Source organism: Chelmon rostratus, chromosome 6 (genome assembly GCF_017976325.1).
Source record: "Chelmon rostratus isolate fCheRos1 chromosome 6, fCheRos1.pri, whole genome shotgun sequence".
NCBI classification, from domain to species: domain Eukaryota; kingdom Metazoa; phylum Chordata; class Actinopteri; order Chaetodontiformes; family Chaetodontidae; genus Chelmon; species Chelmon rostratus.
The window spans coordinates 30,070,645-30,094,481 of record NC_055663.1 but is presented as its reverse complement, the minus strand read 5'-3'; the positions used below and the strand labels follow the sequence as shown (position 1 = coordinate 30,094,481).

At 41.8% G+C, this 23,837-nt stretch overlaps 4 protein-coding genes across 12 annotated transcripts in view; all 4 read right to left on the bottom strand.

Annotated features, from left to right (window-relative positions):
- Positions 1-1,309: 1,309 nt before the first annotated feature.
- LOC121608479 (transmembrane emp24 domain-containing protein 6-like) lies at positions 1,310-3,345 on the bottom strand. Its single transcript, XM_041939769.1, has 4 exons — positions 3,151-3,345; positions 2,055-2,181; positions 1,816-1,970; positions 1,310-1,531 (listed from the first exon to the last, which is right to left on the bottom strand). The coding sequence occupies exons 1-4, from the start codon at positions 3,343-3,345 to the stop codon at positions 1,310-1,312; spliced, it is 699 nt and encodes a 232-aa protein (XP_041795703.1).
- A 2,332-nt stretch (positions 3,346-5,677) lies between these two features.
- On the bottom strand, positions 5,678-11,936 carry LOC121608227 (transmembrane emp24 domain-containing protein 6-like). Its single transcript, XM_041939419.1, has 4 exons — positions 11,708-11,936; positions 10,247-10,373; positions 9,243-9,418; positions 5,678-6,113 (listed from the first exon to the last, which is right to left on the bottom strand). The coding sequence occupies exons 1-4, from the start codon at positions 11,918-11,920 to the stop codon at positions 5,880-5,882; spliced, it is 750 nt and encodes a 249-aa protein (XP_041795353.1). The 5' UTR covers positions 11,921-11,936; the 3' UTR covers positions 5,678-5,879.
- A 1,485-nt stretch (positions 11,937-13,421) lies between these two features.
- LOC121608225 (palmitoyltransferase ZDHHC7-like) lies at positions 13,422-20,049 on the bottom strand. Of its 5 annotated transcripts, none has more exons than XM_041939413.1 (8): positions 19,983-20,049; positions 18,263-18,341; positions 17,482-17,784; positions 17,230-17,354; positions 16,620-16,716; positions 14,402-14,483; positions 14,111-14,241; positions 13,422-13,603 (listed from the first exon to the last, which is right to left on the bottom strand). In XM_041939413.1, the coding sequence occupies exons 3-8, from the start codon at positions 17,776-17,778 to the stop codon at positions 13,424-13,426; spliced, it is 912 nt and encodes a 303-aa protein (XP_041795347.1). In that variant the 5' UTR covers positions 17,779-17,784; positions 18,263-18,341; positions 19,983-20,049; the 3' UTR covers positions 13,422-13,423. The 5 variants fall into 5 exon arrangements, with proteins under 5 accessions (XP_041795347.1, XP_041795348.1, XP_041795349.1 ...); XM_041939414.1 differs by having other exon boundaries at positions 19,891-20,028; XM_041939415.1 differs by lacking the exon at positions 19,983-20,049 and adding an exon at positions 19,755-19,800.
- A 757-nt stretch (positions 20,050-20,806) lies between these two features.
- ankrd27 (ankyrin repeat domain 27 (VPS9 domain)) overlaps positions 20,807-23,837 on the bottom strand; it is a 34,655-nt gene continuing 31,624 nt past the window's right edge. For 3 of the 5 annotated variants that reach the window (XM_041938876.1, XM_041938879.1, XM_041938877.1), the window contains 3 exons: positions 23,683-23,836; positions 23,530-23,590; positions 20,807-23,405 (listed from right to left, as the gene is read on the bottom strand). In XM_041938876.1, the coding sequence (XP_041794810.1) occupies positions 22,902-23,405; positions 23,530-23,590; positions 23,683-23,836 (719 nt within the window). In that variant the 3' untranslated portion in view covers positions 20,807-22,901. The remainder of the gene's footprint in view (positions 23,406-23,529; positions 23,591-23,682; position 23,837) is intronic. The other 2 variants (XM_041938878.1, XM_041938880.1) reach the window with 1 other exon arrangement.

Genomic DNA, 23,837 nt, shown 5'->3' with positions numbered 1-23,837 from the left:
TATCCCTTCATATGAACTTTTGTTACCATACATAATTTTTAACCATATTATGAACATGGTATGCAAACTATTGATATTTAAATGTCTAAATGACTGTTAACCAGGGCTACATAATAGTTCACCAAATTGATCGAGCTTCAGTGTGGCAGCTTTAACTAACTCCTTGATTGGTGATTGTTGTTGAGGCTGGATCCCTGAAGAAAGTGAAGAGGGGGACAAGGGGCGTTGCATCCCTGACTGGGACAGAGACGTCCTCTGGATGTCTTGATTGATATGAAGGAGAGGGTCTGGTGGGGCTTCCTGCCTGTGCAGGCTGACCTTGGTGCTTATCTGTGTATTCTTGTTCTGGTTCAGCACGCTAAGATCAAGACGCAGGTTGGCAGTCTGCAATCAGCGATGCTTGGTATCAGGCCTAAAGTGTTCCAAAAGATGTTGAAGTTGTTGATAAACCTTATCCCGTGATAGAGGCATTTCAATATCAGCCATGTATTCAGGGCGAAGGGGTTGCTGAAAGATTTGATGCCTTTCCCCCTGTGTTAGAATGGGGCCTAATATGAATACATGTTTTAACTGACAGGTGATCGTCAGAAGGCAAGAGTCTTTTTTCATGAGCTCAGAGCCAGATCCGACATGAATTATAAGGTTTGGTCACTTGGATGTGGAGAGAGGCTGACTGGCAGCAGCTCTGTTCGCTCTCTGAGAGATGTTGTCATTCATGGTGAGATTTGAATCAGAATGGTGTCTGGGTTAGGAGGTGTGGGTTTATTGTATTTATTGCTGTATTATTTCTGGCCCTTGGCTTCTCAGATGGGGAGTTAGCAATATTTCTCCTGACCTTTGACCTTGCAGTGGTCTTGGGGCTATTTCTTGGGTTTTGGCCTTACTGTTCATGGTTCAACATAGTTAATATTATCACACCTTCTGTCTTTCAGAGTCAGTGGTTCATACCTGTTTAGTAGTGAGTTCAGGTAGCAGAGTGAGCGTTGGAGCCCTCTTATTTAATTTCTTGCAGGATTTGCCTTTGGTGAAAAAAATATGATGGCAGCTTTCTGTTTTTTTTATTAATTTAAGTCTCTGTCATGTATCCAGGATCCACTTTCTAAAACTGTTGGCAGAGAAAAACAAGGATATCAGCAAAAGAATGTAAGCAAAGCAGGGGAAGCGTCTGCTCTGTAGAAGAGCAGGAACAAAATATGTCTATCAGTGAAGTGTTTTAGTTGGCAGCTTCAGATGATGTGCAGGATCTTTATCTTTTTTATATATAAAACATAAAATGTATCGATAACCCTGATGTTTGAGTGCTCTGCTCTCAGCATCGTGGCCTGCTGGAGTTTGTGTGGAAGAGTCTTTTGAGGACGAGGAGCTGCAGGTATCCAGACAGGAGGATGACGAAGCTTTGTGTCACTGACCACCAGGTGATGTAGTTCAGGTTTGACAGGAGGAGGTAGTGATCCTGTCCTGTCCTCATGCGGATGAGGTTGTAATGACGCCACATGTGGAAGATCTGATTCTTTAGCTTCTGAACACTCTCCTAAACCAAACATTGTATATTTTCATGTCATTTCTATGTAACTGTATATCACAGTATCCAGTAGTCTATTGATGACAGGTGTAATATATTGTACCCATCACTTTCAGTAGCACCCCTTGTTTCATATCTCTTTATACAGATGACACTTTGTTGTTATTTGATAATTATATTTTAAACATGTTATGTAGAATTTAACTCCCTCTCCATACGTAATTCAAACTGATGGTGATTGTGCTAAACATAATGAAGTCCAATATCCCAGAGACTTGAATTGACACAAATACCTCAATATTGGCCAAAGTGCTGTTGAGGACTTCCTCTCCCTCCTCCATTTCTTTCTTTGAGTCCTCAAAGCCTTCATAGATGACACCAAAGTTCAGAAAGACCCTGATGCCCCCGAACTGGTTGTTGTGGTTCCCAAGACACATCCGGTAAAAACCTATTGGGAGGAAACTGCAGTTACCACAGGAACAAGATGTATAGATGTAATTCTTGTTTATAATGGCCTCTCTGATGGTGGTACCTGTCACCTCAGTCTGGAAGTTCATTTGACCGACGGCTGCGGTCTTTGAAGCGATGAGAAAACCCTGTGGAGAGGTGACTGTCACAAAAAGCTTGTGAGCATTGGCCATCCCTGTTACCCGCTGTACCTGTGGTCACATACACATATTAAATAAGTCAAGAAATACAAAAGACCAAAACCAACCAACTCTGTGCCACAGAGCTTCATTGTTGTCCAGAAACACTGGGTGACCTGTTCCTTCATTACCATGAACACACACTCACTGTATTTTATATTGACTGAGTCCCACACACCCCCACAAGAGCTGTACTTTTTGATCTAGTGACATTAAGTGTGTCTCTTGGACCCATCTCACAGATTTGTCATTAACCACAATAATATCTGCAGTAGTTCATGATCAATAAAGGTAGAAACATGAATTCAGATATTTAGAACTTAGTAACTAATTTTATTGAATAGTTGAAACCATAATCTCAACACTCATATATGTTGTTCTCATATTCTGTGAGCATGGCACTACAGCCGGACCATTTTACTGACACTGCACAGTAGTCTAAACCTGAACATATTCTAACTATGATGAATAAAAGACTCCATTTTCCATAAATAATTTATACAACACAGACATAGCTAAGATCTAATTGAAATCTTTTTGATTTGAGTGTATAGCTCCCTAATTGATGAATAACTTACATGGTTTCATTAAAAAACATTATTTCATTAACATTTTTCAGTTGATGATTATATTCATATTTGAAAATGATTAAGTTCAACTTGAAAACTCTTGAAGCTGCACTTTTGGTAGGTTTGTGCCTCAACAACAACTCCAGCCAACTGAAAAATCAAGGCTTCTGTCAAATTATCAACAGTAAAATCAAGTTAACTCAGTTATCCACATAGAAAGAAGGAGGCCCACATCTCAATATACTAAAAGCCCATTTTTTTTATGCAATGGTAACAGTGACAGTGATCACTGTGTAGAAGTCGAACTGGACCACCTTGAAGGTCAGTGGGACAAGCCTGAGGACAAATGGCAAAAAAACACCTACTGTACATTAATATCATTCTCTCAGGTTTACAGTGAAACTATTCTCACCATGTACATGAGGTAGAAGCTGCCGCTCTGGTGGGCAAAGTGCCAGAAACAGTCCATCCCTGCAGCAGGAACCTCAACTGCAAAGTCATATTTATCTGATCCCCCGAACAAACCTGCATCCACGGCACTGAAGGAAGGTTCAGACTTTATGACACAACGAGAACTCAACAGAACGAGCAGAGCGTTTAACAGCATGACTGCAGCTCACTGTGGAGGAGCCTGCTGCTTTCGTCTGTTGACTATATGATTTCAACTGGAAAGAATTATTAACCACATCTACAATCTACGCTTGATAACATATCAATGAAACTCAACCACAATCATGCAACGTTTGTGGGAAGTGAAGGACTGAGGTCATGTTCAGAAAGATTCCTTGAGCGAAGAGTTGCTCTTAGTGATGAAAACAGGTTATTCACAAAGCGTCTTAGCCCTTAAGAGAGCTCCTGAGGTGAAAAACTGTTAGGAGTAGAGAGGAGAACTTTAAAGATGTTTGAGAGTTTCTTGTGCAGAGGATAAACTGGTGAAAAGAGAAAGACGAAGAGAAATATTCTCCAAACGCTGACAGTGCGTCAATGAATTTGAGATGTGCTCTCATCCTCCACCCAACACAATAACGCTAACGCTAACGATAACACTAAATGCAGTAGCGTAGCAGTGACAGCTGAGGTTGTAATCTCCATCAGCAGAGTGATCGCACAAAACAATTACAGCAGTTTCACAGCTGCATATTGTGGTGCAGTTCATCTCATTTCCACTGGATGTCTTCACATTACATTCACACATTCTACACCCAATGGTGTAGGGTCCTGATCACCCCCATCTTATACCCCAGTGGGTGGTGCAAAGCAAAGAGCATTACTGTGACCTGGTAGCCACTTTTAAGAGCCTTAAATATTAAACAAATTTGACTTTAATGATGTTTTACTTTTTAGTTCACAGTTCATGCTACCAGTTACTTTCTTTTGACGAACAACATTTCATGCTTCCGGCTTCTGAAACATGAGTAGTTGCTGCTTTTTTTTTTATGATTGTAGTAGCATAGAGGTGCTTATCCTGTAGGGGATGGCTGCTGCTCACGAGCACCACTGCTGGCTGTTAATGAGGTGGGCCGGTATAAAAGCGGCAGTGCTCCCACCGGATCTCCCTCTGCCCTCCCGTCATCGCTAGCGTGTCACTTCCGCGTCAGGTTGTTTGGCCGACAGGTATGACCACACGATGCTTCACCTCGAGGGTGTATTGTTCTGTAGCCGTGCTTAAAGCATTTACATTTTGCTGTAGGGCGACTGCTTTGGTATATTCTCTTTAGCCCTTTTTGTTTATTGGTATCTGAATTATTTTCATCATTTATTGGTTTGGACATATTGAGTTTGTGACCTGACCATTAATTGTTTTGTTGGATTTTGAGTTATTCATTTTTTTCTTGATTTGGTTGGTTGTAACCCTAACTTGTTTAAATTCCTCCCCCCCTTTCAGTTGCTGGAGGCCAGTGGTGGGAGATAGGGTTAGGGTGTTGGTGACTGGTGGTGGCGCCCCCACCACCAGTCACCATGTGTTTTAACTGAGAACCACATCTCGTGCCGTTGAGTAAACGAACCTGTGTGACTTAAAATTGGAAAAGTAATTCTCTGGGTGAAATTCCCGGGGTGGCGTTGTTGACAATAGTTAAATATCTCCTTCCTTCTCCTCCAACCCCCTCGCCACATTATTATTTATTTATTTAAGTTTGTTCTGTCTGACCAATGAGCTTGTGAAGACAACACACCTCTTGCACTATGAACTTCCTGACTGAGGACAGGGTGTGGCTTTCTGTCATTTAAAGAATGCATCTTAAATAGGATGCCATGCTATGCTATCACAAGTCACAACAAGTTAGCAACCCAGACGGGGCATGTGTATGTGCTTAAGTTAGCATGCTAACCAGCTTAGCCACAGCCCGGCCTGTCTTGTACGTGTGATAGTATAGCTCAGGCCTCCAGCGGTGGGTGCTGACTGATGCCGACCTCCCACTCACTCCTGAACCCACTTGAACCCACCACATCCTCGTCTTCGCTGGAGTCACAGTCCTGATTTGAGCTGCTGTAAATCACCATAATTCACTAGGAGGCTGGTGAAAACCTCCTCCCAGCAGTCCAAAGCTCCTGCACTCCTTCCCTGGTACTCTGGCCTCCCAGAGTTAGCTAAGATTGAGCCATTACGACTGCTAGCTGCACAGCTAACTGAGCTAACTAGCTAATGGCAGCTGCAGTCAACATCAGTTAACAGTAACTCTGGTGATATGCTGCTCCCTAATTGTTGAGTATGAAATCGACAGGTAGCCAATTCTTACATATTACACGTTTAAATACCTGAAAAAAATGTGCTTTTCTTCACAATGAGTTCCTCGGAGCCGCTTATGCGACGGTAACACTTTGAGCGTCGGACACTAAATGCTATTGACTTTCACTGAATTGTGAGCTTTAACATTTCACTTCAAATCTCAGCAGATCACAATAAAAGCAGCTTTATGAACAGATCTCATACAAGGGAACATAACTTTTATTGAATTCCTGGAGAAAGTATCTTCATTTAGTGTGTAAGATTACAAATGAATAATACTTTGAAGTTAAAGAACGGGTACATTTTCAAAGGGAACACAGTTTTTATATTATTAAACTGTGTAAAAACACACAGACAGACAGATCTGAAGGTTTCTCACAGATTTCTGAACATCCTAATCCACACGGAGTCCGTCAGCAGCGGGGTTTCTCGTCCTCCGTGCAGGTCTTGGTGATGAAGAGTCTTTTCAGGAAGAGGAGCTGCAGGTAGCCGGAGGTGACGATGAGGAGGCTGAGGGCTGTCGACCACCAGGAAATGTACTGCGAGTTGGACAGCAGCAGGAAGTAGTCAGCGCTCTTCCTCATGCGGCTGAAGCTGTAGTAGCGGAACATGTGGAAGACGTAGTTCTCCACTTTGAGACTTGCGTCCTGCATCAGCAAAACACAGACAAATAAAAATACTGATGACTAGTACTGTCATTATTAGAAATACAACCCCGTTTCCAAACACGTTGGGATGCTGCGTAAAACACAAATAGAAAGAAATGCGATGATTATACAAAAAAAACAGATCACATGCTGACACTAAGAAATTCCATTGTTTTGAAAATGATTTCCTCGTTTAGGATCTAATGCAGCAACACGTTGGAATAAAGTCGGTTCAGGCTCACGTTTCGCTTGCTGCTGCATCTGACCAGTGGATCTTCTGATGTTCACTTCCTCCCAGCTGTATTATGACTCCTATTAGTGTTATTATGATTATTAATATTATGTCATTATTACTGTGATTAACATGTACTTCTACTACTAGAACCACTACTACTACCACTATTAAAACTTCTACCACGACTATTCCGCCATGATTTTTGTATCAGTTTCTTTTATTTTGTATCGTATTTATTTTCTATTTATCCTACTTTTTTTTTGGTTTGTTTTTTCTACCTCTCCGTTTTATTCTTTCTGTTGTGACAAGAGAATTTCCTCAGTGTGGGATCAGTAAAGTCTTATCGTATCCTAATAATCATCATGATCACAAGCTACCAGTACAACTTCTACTCCAACTTTACAACAATTAGCAATACCGTTACTAGTACAGCTCTTAGTACAGCTACTATTGCAACATAATACTATGACTACTACTGTAACTGTCACTAGTACCACATTTCCTGCATCATCACCGTTTATACAGTCTGCATTACTATTAGCTGCGACTATTGTTCATGTTTTATTTTGTTTTATTAGGGACACAGGGCAACGTCCCGAGTCACTTATTGTTATCCCGCGTGTTTCTTCTTCTTCTTCTGATTATTTTTCATCCTCCTCCAAATTTTCGTCCCTTAACTCGTCCCGCAGCTTTGAGAAAACCCTCGCAAATTATATATCAAAACGTGCGGTTTGATCGGGATCGGTGTGCTATTACTTTTCTCAAATTTATCGCAGTTTTTCGCATCATAAGACGCGAAAAACTGCTACTTAAAACATAGATAATTTTGTCAGCTCAAAATGAACCTCAGCACATTTTTTGATATCTCTTACGGTTTTCGAGCTACGACCATCTGAAGACCATAAAGTTTCTCAAAAAATGCTCAAAATCTCTCCCCCTAGAGTGGGTGATGTCATCACTTAGAGTGAGACAGCCGGTGAGAAATCGCCTGAAATTGTTTTCTAAAATTGCCGTAAAATCCAAACGGTGAATAAGAGACACATAATTTTTGGATATTTTTGTAGACAAACTTGTCCTCTTTCATGTGATGCCCTCGAAAAAGCTGAGAGACTTACTGAATTTAAATAGTGAGGCTTTTTGTGCAGCCAGCTCCCTCCTGCTCTCCCATTGACTCCAATGTAAAAATTCAGAGCGTTTTTGTGAGAAAAGCAGAAATGCTTCCTGTCTTTAGATCACCATAAAAAGAAAAGTTGTTGTCTCAGGAATAAAACGAGATGATATTCGGACTCAGGAAGGTCTTGGGAGTCCGATGATCTATAGTACACTCTGGAGGTACAGTTCTCTCCTGGGGGGGATTTGTTTAGGAGGTGCGCAGAACCCAAATCTCACTGCATACTGCCTGCTCTCTGCATACTGCCTGCTTCTAATCACTCAAGTTGTCATGGCAACCTCTGAGTTGAACCCACAGGCACAGCTGAGAGCAATTCATTAATCAGGGACTGACTACCTCTGATATCTGCTGTTTTCTCAAACTGCAGCCTTTTTCAATTGTCCGCTGCTTCGCCATAGTTTCTCCTAGAGACTTCATTCAAACTTTAAAACGTAGATAATTTTGTCGGCTTAAACACACCCCGTGTCCCTTTCAAAATTTCCCAGAGGGAATTCTCTAGTTTTTTATTGTGATCAAGCTGTTTTTGTTTGTTTTTGTTTTCATATGTTTTTTTTACTCCAGTTGCTATTTTTATCAGGGTTTTTGTTTTTACTTACTGTTATGGTTTATTTTTTCATCTATGTCTTGTTTTGTTGAAAGGTGCTACACAAAAAAAAGTTGTTATTATTAATATCACTACTGTTTTACTTCTTTACAGAAAATTTGAATTGTCTTTGTGTTTTAAAGGTACTTAAATTCACCTTGCCTTACTGGTACTACTGGTACTATTTTAGGTACTTCTAAACTACTACACCATCAATAATATGGACTGCCACAGTACAACCTTTAAAATATTTAACAATACTCTGGCAGAGATAAAACTCCAGCCGGGAAAATTAGGATGTTACAAGCAGCAGCAATAGCAGTAGAATCACAACAGAATAGAAAAATGAAAAATAAAAGTTGACTATATACAGTATACGTACATTTCATACAAAGAACTTAAGAATATACAAAATATGTTGCCACAAAAAAACTATAAAAGATGCTGCTATAAAAGGTATGCTGCCAAAGATTTGAGGATAAAATCATCAGAACCACAACAATGCCAACATCATGTTGTTGTTTTGCATCTGATAAAATCTGACAATTTAATTACATAACAAATGAGACACAGTTGCTGAGCTTGATGAACCTTTATTTAACACTAATATTACTGTCTGCATTCTATCTGTTTGCTTACGTAGATCTGCGCTCTGCAGTGTGCTTATTTTCAATAAAAAACTGACCAATGAAATTAATGTCCACAGGTGATCAAACAACTAAACTTTGAGAAAAAAAATCAGAAGACAGCAGTGTCTCCTGGTTTGTGAGAAAGAACAGAAGTGCTTTTAAAAGTTAAAAAAAATGTTTATGCACACAGTCGTATCCAACAGTATCAATTTGGTTTTGGTCCATCTCAACAATCCCAGATATCAGCCAATAAATCGTCCAACTGATTAATTGGTCTATCGCTAATTACTATTAGCTGTTTACCATACCATAACGACTAAAGCTACTGTCAACACCAAAGCCAAAACTGACTGTTAAATCCGTCAACTACTGTTAGAGCACTTCTGCTTTAAATGATACAGCTTCTCTTACACATCAATGATGTTTTCAAAGACAAAATGGCTCCATATACTGTTCTAACAATACTGTTATTACACATACAGAGTGTGTGTGTGTGTGTGTGTGTGTGTACCTCGATGACACTCAGTGTGTTGTTCAGGTCTTTGCTGGCTTCCTCTTTCTTCTTCTTGTCTTCCTCCTTGTGCTTGGCGGGGTCTTTGAAGCCGTCGTAGTAAACCCCGAAGCTGAGGAAGACTTGCATGGTGCCGAAGCGGTTGTGGAAGTTGTTGAAACACATCTGATAGAAACCTGAAAGACAAAACACACAGTATGACGTCATAGAGGTGAGACTCCGACATGTGTTCAGAATAATGTGGAGCTTTGGACTAAACAAACACTGTGAAGGCGTCACTTTGGCCTCATCGTCGCCACATTTCTCACTATTTTCACAATGTTTCCAAACCGAACGATCGATCGATTAATGGAGGAAATAATCAGCTGATTGATCCAGAATGAAAAGAATCATTAGTTCAAATGAAGCTCAACCAGCTCCAACAGTAAAATCCTGCTTTGACATGAACGACTGAGTCACAGTAATCTGATGAGGTCAGATAGAACAGGAGAACAGGAGAACAGTCACAGGGACATGTTACTGCACTCAGTACTTTTACTGTAATACTTCAAGTACATTTTACTGATTACACTGACATACTTTTACTATAGTAACATTTTCAGTGTAGGACTTTTACTTGGAACACAGTATATGTATGTATATGTGTGGTGTGGTTTTAGTACTTTTGAAGTACAGGATCTGAATCCTGACTCACGTTGTTATCAGTCGAGGCTGAATTAAAGCAGCACAAACTTTTTGGTGTTAAACCTTTTTAGCTAAAATGATGGACTGCTTGGACGTGAGTTCTGGTTCCTGTTTGTTAGTTTGTTTGTTAGTTAGTTTGTTCGTCTTTTACATCTTCTTTCCCTCATTAAGCTGCTTTCAAATCAGACTTTTTTTTACTTTCCAAAGTGTGGTGCTTTTTGTGCTTTTTGTGGTTTTGTTCTGTTTTCGTCACATGAAGTGAAAGATAAAACTAAAGCAGTTTGACAGGCAGACAGACAGATGGACAGACAGACAGCTACCTGTTTCCTCCACCTCAAAGTTCATCTGACCCTTTGCATCGTCGGCAGTCGACACTATCAGACCACTGGGAGCGTTGACGGTGACGGACAGGTGTCTGTCATGGCCGACTCCCGTCACCCACTGGACCTACAGACAGACGGGAAACCTGGTCGATTAAAAATCCTGCTAAGTGTAACTACGTTAGCTAGTTAACTCAGTTAGCTGTGCAGATAGCGGTCCTAATAGTTGAGTCAGCATACACTGGGTGGTCAGAGCACAGGGGGGGTGACGGCGTCAGTTTCACCTTGAGCACAGTCTCCAGACATCCCATCACCAGATTAAAACAGATTAAAGAGGGAGAGAATAATAGCAAGTGGTTTTTAGAACAGAAAAAAGAAAGATTCACTATCTAAATTAAAAATGACGATAATAAAATGGGGTATTAAAAATCTTAAACTCATCACATCACTGGGAAATGATGACCTTACTTCAGAATGTTATCATGCATTTTCCACAGAAATTTCCAAATTCCTGCTTGCAGTATCAGTGAAGCCCTCCAACCAGCAGAAAGGGATTGCCCCAGGGGTCTGTCCTGGGTCAATTAGTGTTGACATTATACATAAATAACATAATTCTTTCTAATCACTACTTCGATGTCCTTTTTATTGCTGGTGATAGTATTTTATTTGCCCCTGGGTCCATACCAGCTCAGCCCTAAGTCTACTCTAAGTACACTGAGTTCTCCACCTCCACCAGTGACTCGGACTGTCCTGCCATTAAAACTTTAAATGTCACTCACATTATTCTCATTGAGACATGCAAATACTGAGAGACAGCAGATCATACTCACCATTGACTCAAAAATCAAACTAGGCCTCTACATTCTCCTTGGAGATGTTAAAGCTCTATTGACTGATGTTTTCTATGATTCTTCTGTTAATTCCTTTGTGTAAATTGTAAATTGTGTTGTTTCTGCTTGCTGATTGTGTTCTTGTGAATGTTTTGTTGTTCTTCGGTCTCTCTTGGAAAAGAAACCTCAATCTCAATGAGACTATGATTAAATAAATATTGAATTAAAAAATTTACGAATTTAACTCTATAATAAGTATAAAAATTTGCAATGGACTCTGAAGTAAATAATTATCTGTAAGTTGATGAAGTATTTTAATACAGTATTAAAAAAAACAAAAAACAGTGCAATGACTTTTACTTAATGCGTGTTCACCACAGGCCACTAACAGCATGTCATGTCTGCACAGCATGCAGCTTCTATTGAGGCTGAATCTGATGTCACCATACAAGCAGTTGTTTTCTGATGAAGAAGAAGAGATGTCATCATAGTCATGATGCATCGAGAGCCAGAGAAGTTTCCCCACAACAACAGACGAGACTCACTGTAAATATTCATGAAAAAAAATGTTGTGGGGGTTATTTTAAACAGGAAAAAGGGCTCATGTTGAGGCCTCTGTGTTTCTTCTTACCATGAAGCTCAGGTAGAATCTCTCTCCACGGTGAGCAAAGTGCCAGAAACACTCCATCCCCGCAGCACGAAGCACCACAGAGAAGTCGTACTGGTCGGCGCCCCAGAACAGCTCCTGGTCCGTTATTTTTGGGGGGAGGTTTGTCTGGGGTCCGCTGCAAACTGGACCCCAAAATACAAGGACAAGAATTAAGCAGGGAACCCTGAACAACATGTCTGAACAAATGGAGACGCTGCCTCTAAATGAAATGTGAAGGTAGAGTCTGGAGAGATCAGAAATGATTAACAGGTGGTGGGAAAACTGGGCTGCGTTCACAGGTGGAGTCACTGTGATAGAAACAACTGTTCACCCCCCAGGACTGAGAGAACAAATAATAAGTCTGAACACAAGCTTCCAAATACCATCACAGCAGGATTCAGAGCACTCGACCAGTCATCAGAACCGAATAAATCTGGAAATAAGGATAAGGATTTAGGTCCTGAATGTTGCATCTGACCCAGAAGCTGTTCATGTTTTGATACTGACGATCTGAAAATCAGGATAATCTTGGTGGAAGGTGGGGGGTCAGAGTAAATCTAGATACATGCAGAGCGACCTTAACAACCCAAACTGTGGCGACGGTTTCAGTCTGCTGCTACGCTAGCAGCCCTGAGGCTGTACGTGGCAGAGCTTTGAGCTAAATGCTAACATGATGATGTTTCACTAGTTTATATCTTGGTTGGTGTGTTAGCATGCTAACATTTGCTAATTAGAACTAAAAGTATAGCTGGAATTAGCTGGAATTTCATTGGTTCCACAAGCATCTGTGTTGTATTTTAATTTAAACTTAAACATCAGTGACTGTGTCACTGACGAAACATGTGTTAATGTTCATGATTAAGATATTAAAAACAGACCAAAGGTCATTAATTGAAAAACTATTTTATTAGACCGAATTTTTAAAATTTACACAGAAATGAAAGTTTCTCTCTGTTCCCTCTCTCATGAGTCCCAGAACTTCCCACAAATTGAACAATAGATGTAAAAAGAAACCCCAAATTAGTCCATAAAATACTATCCCATAATCCAAATATGGTCAACACCACCACCGAAGACTTTATGGTAACACCACAGCAGCACCAAAAGTCAGATTGGCTTTTATTCGCTTTGAACTCCTGCTGGCAGACGAGGTTCCAGCTTTTTAAAAACTTCACTCCACCCAAATATCCTTCTGCTTCTTCTGCTCTACCCACAAGCTCTGGTGGGCAGGCAGGGGGCGCCGCTCGCTGCAGGACTTCAGCTGTAGTGACATAAAACAGAGTACCTACAGAGCACCTTGAAACTTAATAAAAGATGTAGGAGAGCTGAGCAGTCGCTGATTCAGTCACTGACAGTTTGATGAATCAGACGAAGAACAACAGACAAACAGAAAGTTTAGGATCAGAGCACAGAGCAGTCTTGTATAGGGGTTAGGGGGTGCTTTAAGAAGATCCAGCATCTTAATGAGCAAATTAAAAAACACTAAGACTCCAAGTCTGAATCTGTGGTCAGACTCTCTGACTGGCTCAGACGCCCTGGAGGAGATCGAATGCTTCAGGGAACTGAACCTGGTTTCTCTGGCTCAGAAACCTTCAGGGAAAAGAAACTGTTGAGGAGATGAAGGATCTGAAAACCCAGCTGCCCTCTCTGCAGGTTCATCATGGCGAGCACTGCTTTCTGCTGATTCACTCCACCGTGTCAGACTGAGAACTCTGCCCCGCCCCTCCAGGTGCGTTTAGGGACAAAGATCGGTAGTTTGAGTCCAGCAAAGGGGCTGATCCACATCAGTGACGGCTGTCCGCCAAAGACCGACCTCAGCCCGGCCCAGCGAGTCTGACGCTCCCACGTCGGCTTCTCGTTCTTCAGGCGCTCGATCTCCTGGCGCACAGATACACAACCTTGTTACACACACATACACAACCTCGTTACACACAGATACACAACCTCATTACACACACATACACAACCTTGTTACACACAGATACACAACCTCGTTACACACAGATACACAACCTCGTTACACACACATACACAACCTCATTACACACACATACACAACCTCATTACACAGATACACAACCTCGTTACACACACATACACAACCTCATTACACACACATACACAACCTTGTTACACACAGATACACAACCTCGTTACACACAGATACACAACCTCGTTACACACACATACACAACCTCATTACACACACATACACAACCTCATTACACAGATACACAACCTCGTTACACACACATACACAACCTCGTTACACACACATACACAACACACAGATGAGCAGTCTCACCTCTGAGACAGGTAGGCAGCTTTGGCAAACTATTATTCATAACCCAGTAGGACATACAGAATGTGAATTTGTGTCCTCACCGTCTCGTCGTTGCAGATGGAGTGCAGCTGAGTGCTGAACATAACAGCTGTGAAGGTGAGGAAGAGGAGGGCCTCCATGCAGAGGAAGATCATCAACATCATGGTCACAGGAGGAGAGAAATCACTGCACTCTGGACACAGGAGACCAACACAGTAAGATTGTGAAGCACGGCACAGAGAACTTTGCTAAAGGGAAAAAGTCTAAAACTGTCAACAAATGATTAAAATCTGATCAAAGAGTACAAACATTTAATCTAACATCTGATGCCAGGTTTTAAGTTTAAACGTCACCTCTCCACTGGACCCTGATGCAGGTGATGAACTGGTATCCACACAGAGCCAGAGCATGACTGGAGATCACCGCGATGTACATCTGTGAACAGAAGAAACGGACACGGCTGGTGTCAGTCTGAGCCTTCTGACAGGATTAAAGGGGTACAGATGAACTCTATATCTACAGAGGGAGCAGGTCCTCTTCCACAGAGTCCACCATGTTCCTACAGGAGCCCAGAGAGGACAAACCAAACGCTGACTCTAGAGACAGACTTTAAGTTTTCTGTAGTTTTAGTGGCCACTGTAGGTTCTCCTTCACACTTTGGTTCCAACGGGTCAGTTTAACAAAAGCAAAAGCAATGTTTGATTATTCTCGTTGTGTTACTTTTTTGTTGTTATTATGTCATTATTGTGTGATTTTACTTTAATCATTCACAAATTAATATTCTACATTTGATACTGTTTGTTTCAGGGCTGTTGATGCACCTATGAACTCAGGTCTCTCTTGAAAATGAGACACTGATCTCAATGGGATTTACCTGATTAATTAAAGGTTGAATTAAAAAAAAGGGGGTATTCAAATCCTGATGGCTGTTCTTGAACAATCTGGAGTAAAGACAAGGTTCAAATTGTGTGTATTTGTATGTTGAATTGAGGTATCCGGAGCTATAAATAATCTACTGACGTGTTCAGTATTTCATTGGCTATTTCAAGCATCACTCATCTGCAACCTTGTGATTGGCTCAATCTTTACACGAAAGCAGAGAATGAAGCCCCTCTGTTCAACTCAGACTGTTGCTGGCTTCTCTGGTTGCTAGGCTTCCTATGGCGGCTTTTGATTGGCCAGGCGAGGTGCCACTTGAAACCTGAGACTCCACAGAGTAACTGGAGACAGAGTGGTATGTATCTGTATCGGAAGCTGTAACAGAAGCAGAGCATGAGCATTTCACCGGCTAACATGAAAGGAGAAAACATCTTTCTGTGGATTATTATCGTGTTTGGACTAAAACTTTTTACTGCAGTAAATCATTTGGACCTTTGTGGATGTTTACAGACCGTTTTTGTCGGAGTGTTATTGATCTGTGGATCACTGAGAGATGGAATAATATATTCTGACTCCTGTTGTGATTTTATCTGCAATGTTTTTTCTGTTAATCAACTAATCCATAAAAACAGCTAATGTTTTTAACAGTTTTTGGACATCGGTGGAGCTCTGCGGCACAGAGGAAGAAGCTGTATCAGGCTGTGATCACCACACAGGACATATTTTCACTGTTGGTTTGGGTCTTTGCTAACAAGGAGAAACATAAAGGATGTCAGCAGACATACACAGCTAAGGTTCATCATCATCACTGTCAAACATGGGTGATTAAACATCTGTCAGTAAAAGAACCGTGTGGTGTAGTCTATGCTCTAAATACTTACATCTATTAATGCTACACCCCCATTTCCAAAAAAGCTGGGACACTGTGAAATCTGGTGATGAAATCATTCCCCAAATTCTTTGCACTTTTCCACTGAGGAACATTTTTCTTAAATTGGAGCTGAAGTCCTCCCCAGCTTTACTTCAGAAAGACTCCGCCTGTCTGGGAGGCTCTTTTTAGACCCAATCATGTGACTCACCTGTTGCAGGTAACCTGATTCATTGAGAGATGTCCCAACGGCTCTTTTCTTTTAGCATTTTCCCAACTTTTCCAGTGTTTCGTTGCCACTGTTCCAACTTTTTTAAACAAGTTGCAGCATCAAATTCTAACTGAGGAAATCAGTTAAAAACACGATTCTCAGTTTCAACATTTGACATCGTCGTCGTCTTTGTGCGATTTTTAATTAAATATGGGTTTCAATGTTCAAATCACCACATTCTGTTACACAGCGTCCCAACTTTTCTGAAAACATGGTCGTATTATTGCTATTAGTACTGAACAAGTTTGAAGACTCGTCACCACTGTTGCTTCCTCGATCGGCAGCCGCAGACTGACTGGTTTCCAGAGTCGGGATCGAACATTCAAAAAAGAAAAATCTGGGAGTCATTTAATAATGCAATAAAAAACCACCCAACCATTTCATTATTAACGACAAAGGCCTCTCCCATTTGTCTCTTTAAATTCAATACTCGTTCTCTTCCTTTCCCTTGTCAGCAGAACAAAACAAACGAAAACATCTCGAGTTTTCCATAAAACACAGTATGTAAATAATAAAATCAGATACATACGTGGACAAACGCCATTGAACTTACGGTGAAAAGGACGAAGAAGCGCTGGTTTTTCTCTCCGACACAGTTGTTGACCCAGGGACAGTGGTGGTCCATCTTGCGGATGCAGCGCTTGCAGATACTGTAGAGGAAGAAGAAACATGGCAGCATTACTTCCTGACTGGACTAGCTTCTTATCTTTAAACACCTTGTTAATATCTTCACAGTCGAGGCAATAAAAGCCAGAAATAATGACAAAGAAAAGCAAGCTGGCATCACTGTTTCTACTTCACAGCAGGGACATTTAGGTCATCTCCACTGCAGATGCTTAGTTTCTTTCAGTAAAACATTTTCATTCATTTCAGACGTTGCTTCTTTCTTTTTCTTCCTTTGATGCCTCAGAGGTTTTCAACAAACCCTGAGTACACGACCTGCCCAGGACCAGTTAGGAAGTCGCTGGCGAAGAAAACTGAACATTAAGCAGCTGAAGAGACAAAGATTTTTCTCTTTCAGTTTGCTGAAATGTACAAGGTTTTAAGGCATTAACATTTTCTTGTCCTCTGAAGTTCCCAACCCCCCCAAATCAATCAAGGCAGCTTTTAACACACCAAAGTAAATGCTGAACCTTCTTCCAGGTAATGTGCATCCTTCTGACCTGCAGTGATGAGCCCTCTCAGGTTTGATGCTGCAGCATTTTGGACATTTGTAGATGACTTCGCCCGGCTTCAGCTGCAGACTTTCCATGTATTTTTTAGTGGCATTTCCTTTCGGAACGGCTCCCTGAGGGGGAGGGAAGAGACACAGAAAATGAAGAGCGAACACTGGGAAAATCTTGAAGGTTCTGTTCCAAATCCGCTTTTTCCATTACACCAAAATCAGTCAGCTGGTCAACCCTCAGCTTCCTCACCGGGTCGGTCAGCATGGTGCGTAGGTGGGAGGCCAGTGCCAGCACTGCCAGGCTGTTGAAGACCACCCCATTGACCACAGCGTACCAGAAGCTTCTGGACGGCAGCAGCATGACAAAGGTGACCACAAAGTCGGCAAAGAAGACCAGGAACCAGGTAATGATGGCACACACCATGCCACAGCAGTCCTGGATGAACCACAGTTGCTTAACTTCGCTGAGGGAGCTCTCCACCGGCTCCTTCTCATCCAGCAGGGGGCGCTGTTGCTCTACATCTCTCAGCCTGTGGCCTGAGGACATTCTGCCCTGATGAAGGGAACCAGGGATAAAAGTAAGGTCTTAGAGAGAAGTAACGTTTCTGCTCATAGTTTAATGAAGTTTTTCAAAGAAACATTTAGACCTTTGGATTTCAGCTGTGAAAAAATAATATTTTAGCAACTGGTTGGGTTAAGAGGTGAGGCAAAATACTCGGCCTACTATAGTTCAACTGACACTGATATTTTTAAGAGGCCTCATATAAATAATATTTAATACAACACCTAAAAATGTGATTAAAGTTATTCAAAATTTTATTCTTGTCAAGGTGACAGAGACGTTGTCACAATAAAACAAAATGTTCCACAGAAAATACAAAATCATAAACATCAGCACAACTGAAGTGTGATATGAAGCATGCATGTAGTCACGGATCAGAGGAAAACCAAGCATTTCATCGTGACATCCCAGAGAAAACACATTAGAGAAGTCCAGTGATGATGAAGAAGCAGTGATGATGAATACTTACTTGAAAGTGCCTCTAACGTTTTAGCATTATTTCCTCTCGTCCAGTTGCTCCCTGGTGTCACAAGCTCTGGGTCACATCGCTGCAGACAGCAGAGATAAAGGCAGAGGTGGAATGTGACTGAGTACATTTACTCAAGTACTGCAATTAACAAGTTTAAGGTACTTGTACTTGAGTATTTCCAATTTTCTGCAATTTTACACATCTACTCCACTACATCTCACAAGCAAATACTGTACTTTTTACTCCACTACATTTGTCTGACAGCTTTAACTACTAGATACTTTGCAGATTCCTTCCTGTCCAGTGAAAAGCTTGTATCTCCAGATGTGCTGAATGTTTGTGATAAACTGAAGGATGAAGTTTTCCTTCATGTCTTGAGAAAATGCTCCTTCTTCAGCTAAATAAACTGTTTAAAAAGCCTCTTGGATCAGGTGAAAATGCATCATCCAAAACCTGATAACAGGCTGTTTTTCTGAGATACGAGGTTCTCACAGGACAAACGTGTGATGATCTTATAGAATATGATGCATCGCTGCAGATTAAACCAGCCGACAGGATATGAAGTAGTTCAGATGAGCTCAACCTGAAACATCCACATTAATGCAGCAGGAATATTAATCCACAAACATCAGCGATGATGAGAAACACTGACAGCAACAGTTTACTGAAACACAACACTCTGACTTTAAGTAGATCTTTTACCTTTGTAAGGTTTTGAATGCAGGACTTTTACTTCTAATGAAGTATTTCTGGTGTGATCTCTTGATACTTAATAAAAGTACCTGAATAACTGAATACTGAATACTCTGAAAAACGTTTCTTTTGGGACAAACTGAGAATGCAGGTGCTAAAGCTAACAACTGGGTACAGAAAACGTGAACGCTTCCCCCTGCTGAGCTAACAACAAACATTGTAGCTTAGCTCATAGCTACATTAATGTTAGCTCTGTATGTCAAAGATAACGTTACATCAAACCATAACAGCATTTCTCTTACTTAGCCGAAAACGTCAGAAACCTAGCAGCCACCTAACCTCTAGCACTTAGCTGCACAGCAATACGTTAGTCACCTATCGGGAAATGTCTAGTTGTTAAGCTCAATGAACTAGCTGTGGTGACAAAAGAAGATGTTATAACGCCAAAAGCACAGGAGCATGACTATTTAACAGCTAGCTACATGCGAGTTACAGCTAACTTAAGATGGCTCTCAGCTAGCAGTTAGCCTAGCAAACTACGAATTAACGAGCTTCGATTTTTTCTTTAAGATATCCAGCACCGACAAGCAAGCAGACACAAGACTCGTAATTAAACCATTTAATTTCGTGGGTGATGTGCCTCTCGGAATTACACAAAACGTGGGTTAAAGAGCAACATCTTCATGAGACTAATAGAGGTTTCGCATTTGACAACGCCAAACTATTACTGTTCCTGATACTGAACTCAACAGGTGTGTTGTCGTGCCTCGTTCTTGTTATTCTAGCCTGCATTAGTCACCTTTTAAAACCACAAAACAGATTCTGGTCAGACGTTTTATCCTACAGATTCATGTAATATATTGGCGCTATTCAGGAGCTGCGTGGGTCGCCATAGAAAAGCTCATTGAAGCAGCTGTGCGGTTATCCAGACTTACATCTGTCAACGCAACCAGTCGCGCTTCATCTTTCAAGTGTCATCTTCCGTAAAAACCGAAAAGTAACGTTTGTAATAAAGCGTAAATGTCACCTGTCTGTGGCTCGTCCAGTTTGTTTTCGCGTGTAGCATGGGTTCATTATCGCCCCTTGTGGCCGCTGGGGGAAAACATCCACGGTCATACCTACTCCGGGCTCAAGTGGGCAGTAATGAGCCCATTACGGCTCAGGGCACCACAATGAGGGGAAGAAGAAAGGCAACTACCTGGACACGCGGCACTCTTAAAGGTTTCTGCTTCATCTGAACTGTTGTACTTTTCAGTTTTATAAGAGGAGAGACTGCGGATGAAGACTGAGTGTTTGGATTGATGAATGTAATGTAACCACCCTAACCCTAAAACCATTAGTCTCAGTGGTTTATTATTGGTTACATCACCCTTAAACATCCAAACCTGACAGTAAAACTGTGGTACAAAAATAATGAATACTTGACTTGTGATTAGGTTTGACTGACTTTTCCTCTAAAGCAGGCATGTCCAAACTATTCCATCAAGGGCCGTGTGGCTGCAGGTTTTTGTTGCAACCAGTCAAGAGGTCAGCTAATTATCAGCTGAAGACTGAATCAATTAATTGTTTAACTATTTTGCTGACGTTTATAGTCCAAAGAAAACTGATAGCAATTTAAAATGGGCATATAACAGATAAAAATGACTTCAGGGCGTGTGTTTTACATGCTCTCTAGTATCCTGGTTTTGATCTTATTCAAAATATGATGTTTACACATGATGAATACACGATTCTCACAGGATTCAAACTTCTGATCATCTGCTGGGTCTTGATTTCTCACCAGGATCAGGTGTTACCAGAGTACAGAGTGGCATGACAAGATATTGTACAACTTAAAATAAACATGACCTACTATCGTCCAGCCCTCGTGGTCACTTTTATTTCTTGTCTTGCAACTTGAAGTTGTCTTTGCATAACAACACATTTTAAGACCCTGTTGATGCGTTTAAAGGTGCTTTGACAGAACCAACAAATCTGAAAGAACAATCACACTCATGTCTCACACACTGTTTTGCAGCCGGTGGTCATTTTTCCTTGTCAGAGTGCTCTTGAATGCACCACGGAGGACAGATTTGAGGTTTAGCTCAGTTTAACTGTGAAGTTAGTTTATCAGTGTTTTGCTAGCCTTCTGATCATTATCTTCTCAGCTGACCCTTCAGTATTCTATGAATAACTCATCTATTTCATAATAAGTCTGTGTTTGTGGTATATGTTGTCAGCTACATGTTGGAGGTGCTGATGCTCTCTTGGTTGGGACACTTCTGTAAAAGAGATTTTTGATCTCAAAGCACCATCCTACTTAAGTCAATACATTATTAAGTTCAGGAGGCATTTTCATGTATTAAACAACCATTGTTGAAGTGTGGCGGATCATTAAGCTGCAGTAAGTTGATTTTCACAGGAATAAACTGAAATCAGTGGTTAAAAGGAAGTGAGAGTTGTAAAATACAAGATACTTAATGAGCTAAAACCTTGAGAACCAGCTGTGTGACCCTTTGACCTGCTCCATGAGAGAACACATTCAGGAGAAGATGGACCTGTCTGAACACATCCCCATCAACAACAAGGCTCCAGATAAGATGATCCAAATAAAAACACAGGTGGCGTCGTTGGATGGTGAAAATGAGCAAACCAACCAAACTGTAAATTTTAAACAGTGAAAAAGTTTCTAGAATAAAACAGCCTGTTCTTCAGCCTGAAGTCTGCTGCTCGGGTCAGAGCTACAGCCTCGTGCCTTAAAACAAATTCATGCAGTATGAAACTAAAATGACGTCATTTTGCATCCCTTTGTCTTTTTGTGAAGCGAGAAGACGTTGAAAATGCTTCAAACTCAGGTGGGAGGAAGAGGAGGAGGAGTCCAGAAGCCTCTTCAGAGTAGAGCCATCTAACTTTCTGTCAATGTTACAGCTGAACTCTTCATGTCACAATGAAATGATCTGATTTCACTCTGAACAGGATGAGACATGACGCTGGAAATGACAACATCATTTCAGGATTTGTCCTTCATCGTTCTCATTTCTTCTTTATTAAGGTTGTTTCTAGTCGTTGATTTATATTTTGAGCCGACTGATGTTTTCCAAAAGGTTCAAGTATTCAGACCAACAAACCAACAGGGTGTCAGTCAGCCACAGAGAGGCGCCAGTTTGATTTGAGGTTCAACTGATCTACGATTCATTTAACGACGAAGAAAAGTTCATTTCACAGGAAGTTCACGTGATGGGATTCCAAAATAAAACAACATAAGAGAATGAAAATCTTATTATAATTTAGCTGTTTTTGATGCAGGTGAAGACAGTGAGACACTGCTGAGAGCCCCAAAAATCTTACGCAGCAGCGTATTTAGAGACTATCAGAGAGGAAACCTTCAAAGAGAAACACAGAGAACTACACCTCAGCATTTCATTGTGACTTTAAAGGGCCAGTACACCCAAATTACAAACACATATTCTCACTTATTTTTCCAGGTGTTGAGACATCAGCCTGCAGGACTGATGAAGGTGTCTGTGACAGACAGCTCAGATAATAACCTGAGTGTTTTGATCTTCTTTAATCTGCCTCCACACCAACACTAAGGAAGTGGGTGGAGTTTTATTAGTGGCACTCAAAGTTTTGACCTGTGTTCAGTTCAGTCATCTGAGACAGACTCCAGTCTGCAGCGTCGTTCGTCTCAATGCGCCCATCATTCAATGAAGTTCCCTGAAAGCTGCGTGAGAAACACCACGAGGGATAAGTGAGACATGTTTTATAAGTTGTATGAACTGACCCTTTGAAACGTTTAGTTTAAACTGCTGAAGGAACTGTGAGGCGCAGTGACATCACTCCATTAGCTACAGAACGAGTCAGCTGAGCTCCATCACTGTGACACTGTGCTTTTAGTCTGTTTGGGGTTCGTGTGAAGTCGAAGACTGAAGGAAAGGGAAACCAGAAGTTTGGGCCAGTCCAGTCCTCACGTCTCTACGTCACTCACAGCCTCCTGTTTGGTCGGTGTCTCTCTGGCCCCCTCCACTATTCTGGGTTGTGGGCTGGAGGTCAGCGGGGCGGGCGGAGCTGCGGTGTTGTCAGCGGTTTGCTCGTCGGATGGTTCCAGCAGTCCATTTAGAGGGCGGAGACTCTGGCTGGTGGGGCGCTGTGAAGCGGAGTGATCAGCTGGGGGTTCGGACAGACCATCAGCGTGTGACGGCACAGTGGAGGGGGAGGATGGTGGGCTCTCGCTCCCGGAGCTGCAGTCGTCAGTGGTTTCCAGCTGCGTGTCGTCTGGACCTCCGGACGCCAGCAGAGCGCGGTCAGCCGGTTTAGGACTGTGTGAGGCCGTCATCTGTTCTCCTGAGTCCAGGGTGTGACAGCGACCCAGGGGCCGCCCTCTCAGCCGGGGCCCGGTGTCGAGGCCCGCCGAGGGGCTGCTGACCTCCACCGTCTCCCCTCGCCTCAACCTCCTCCTGTCTGGACTCACCTGAGAGGATAAAATCAAGGTCAAATGGAAAGTTTGTCCAAAGGTGTGAATTTCTACAACTTTAATGAAATAAGCAGAAAGGGAAAGGCCATGTTCTTATCTGAAGGGTTTCTCCTCAGTGTACCTGGTTCAGGGCAGAACACCTGGGGGGAGGAGCAGAAGAGCCTTTCTTCATCTGCTGAATCCTGAATGAAAAACACCCAAACGCAGTTAATACTAACACTTTAACACCGTCTCCTCTCTTATTCTGGTGATCTGAGAGCTGCAGAGACGCCACCTGCTGATGGACTGGGCCAGCTTCTGTCTCCTGCCGTTGGTGTGATCCTGCAGCCTCAGACGCTGGACGAATGAGTGAGCTGCAGCAGTGAAAGTAATGTGGCTCAGTTTCTGAACATTGATGGAGTCACGCCTAAAGTATGCTGACCAAACATC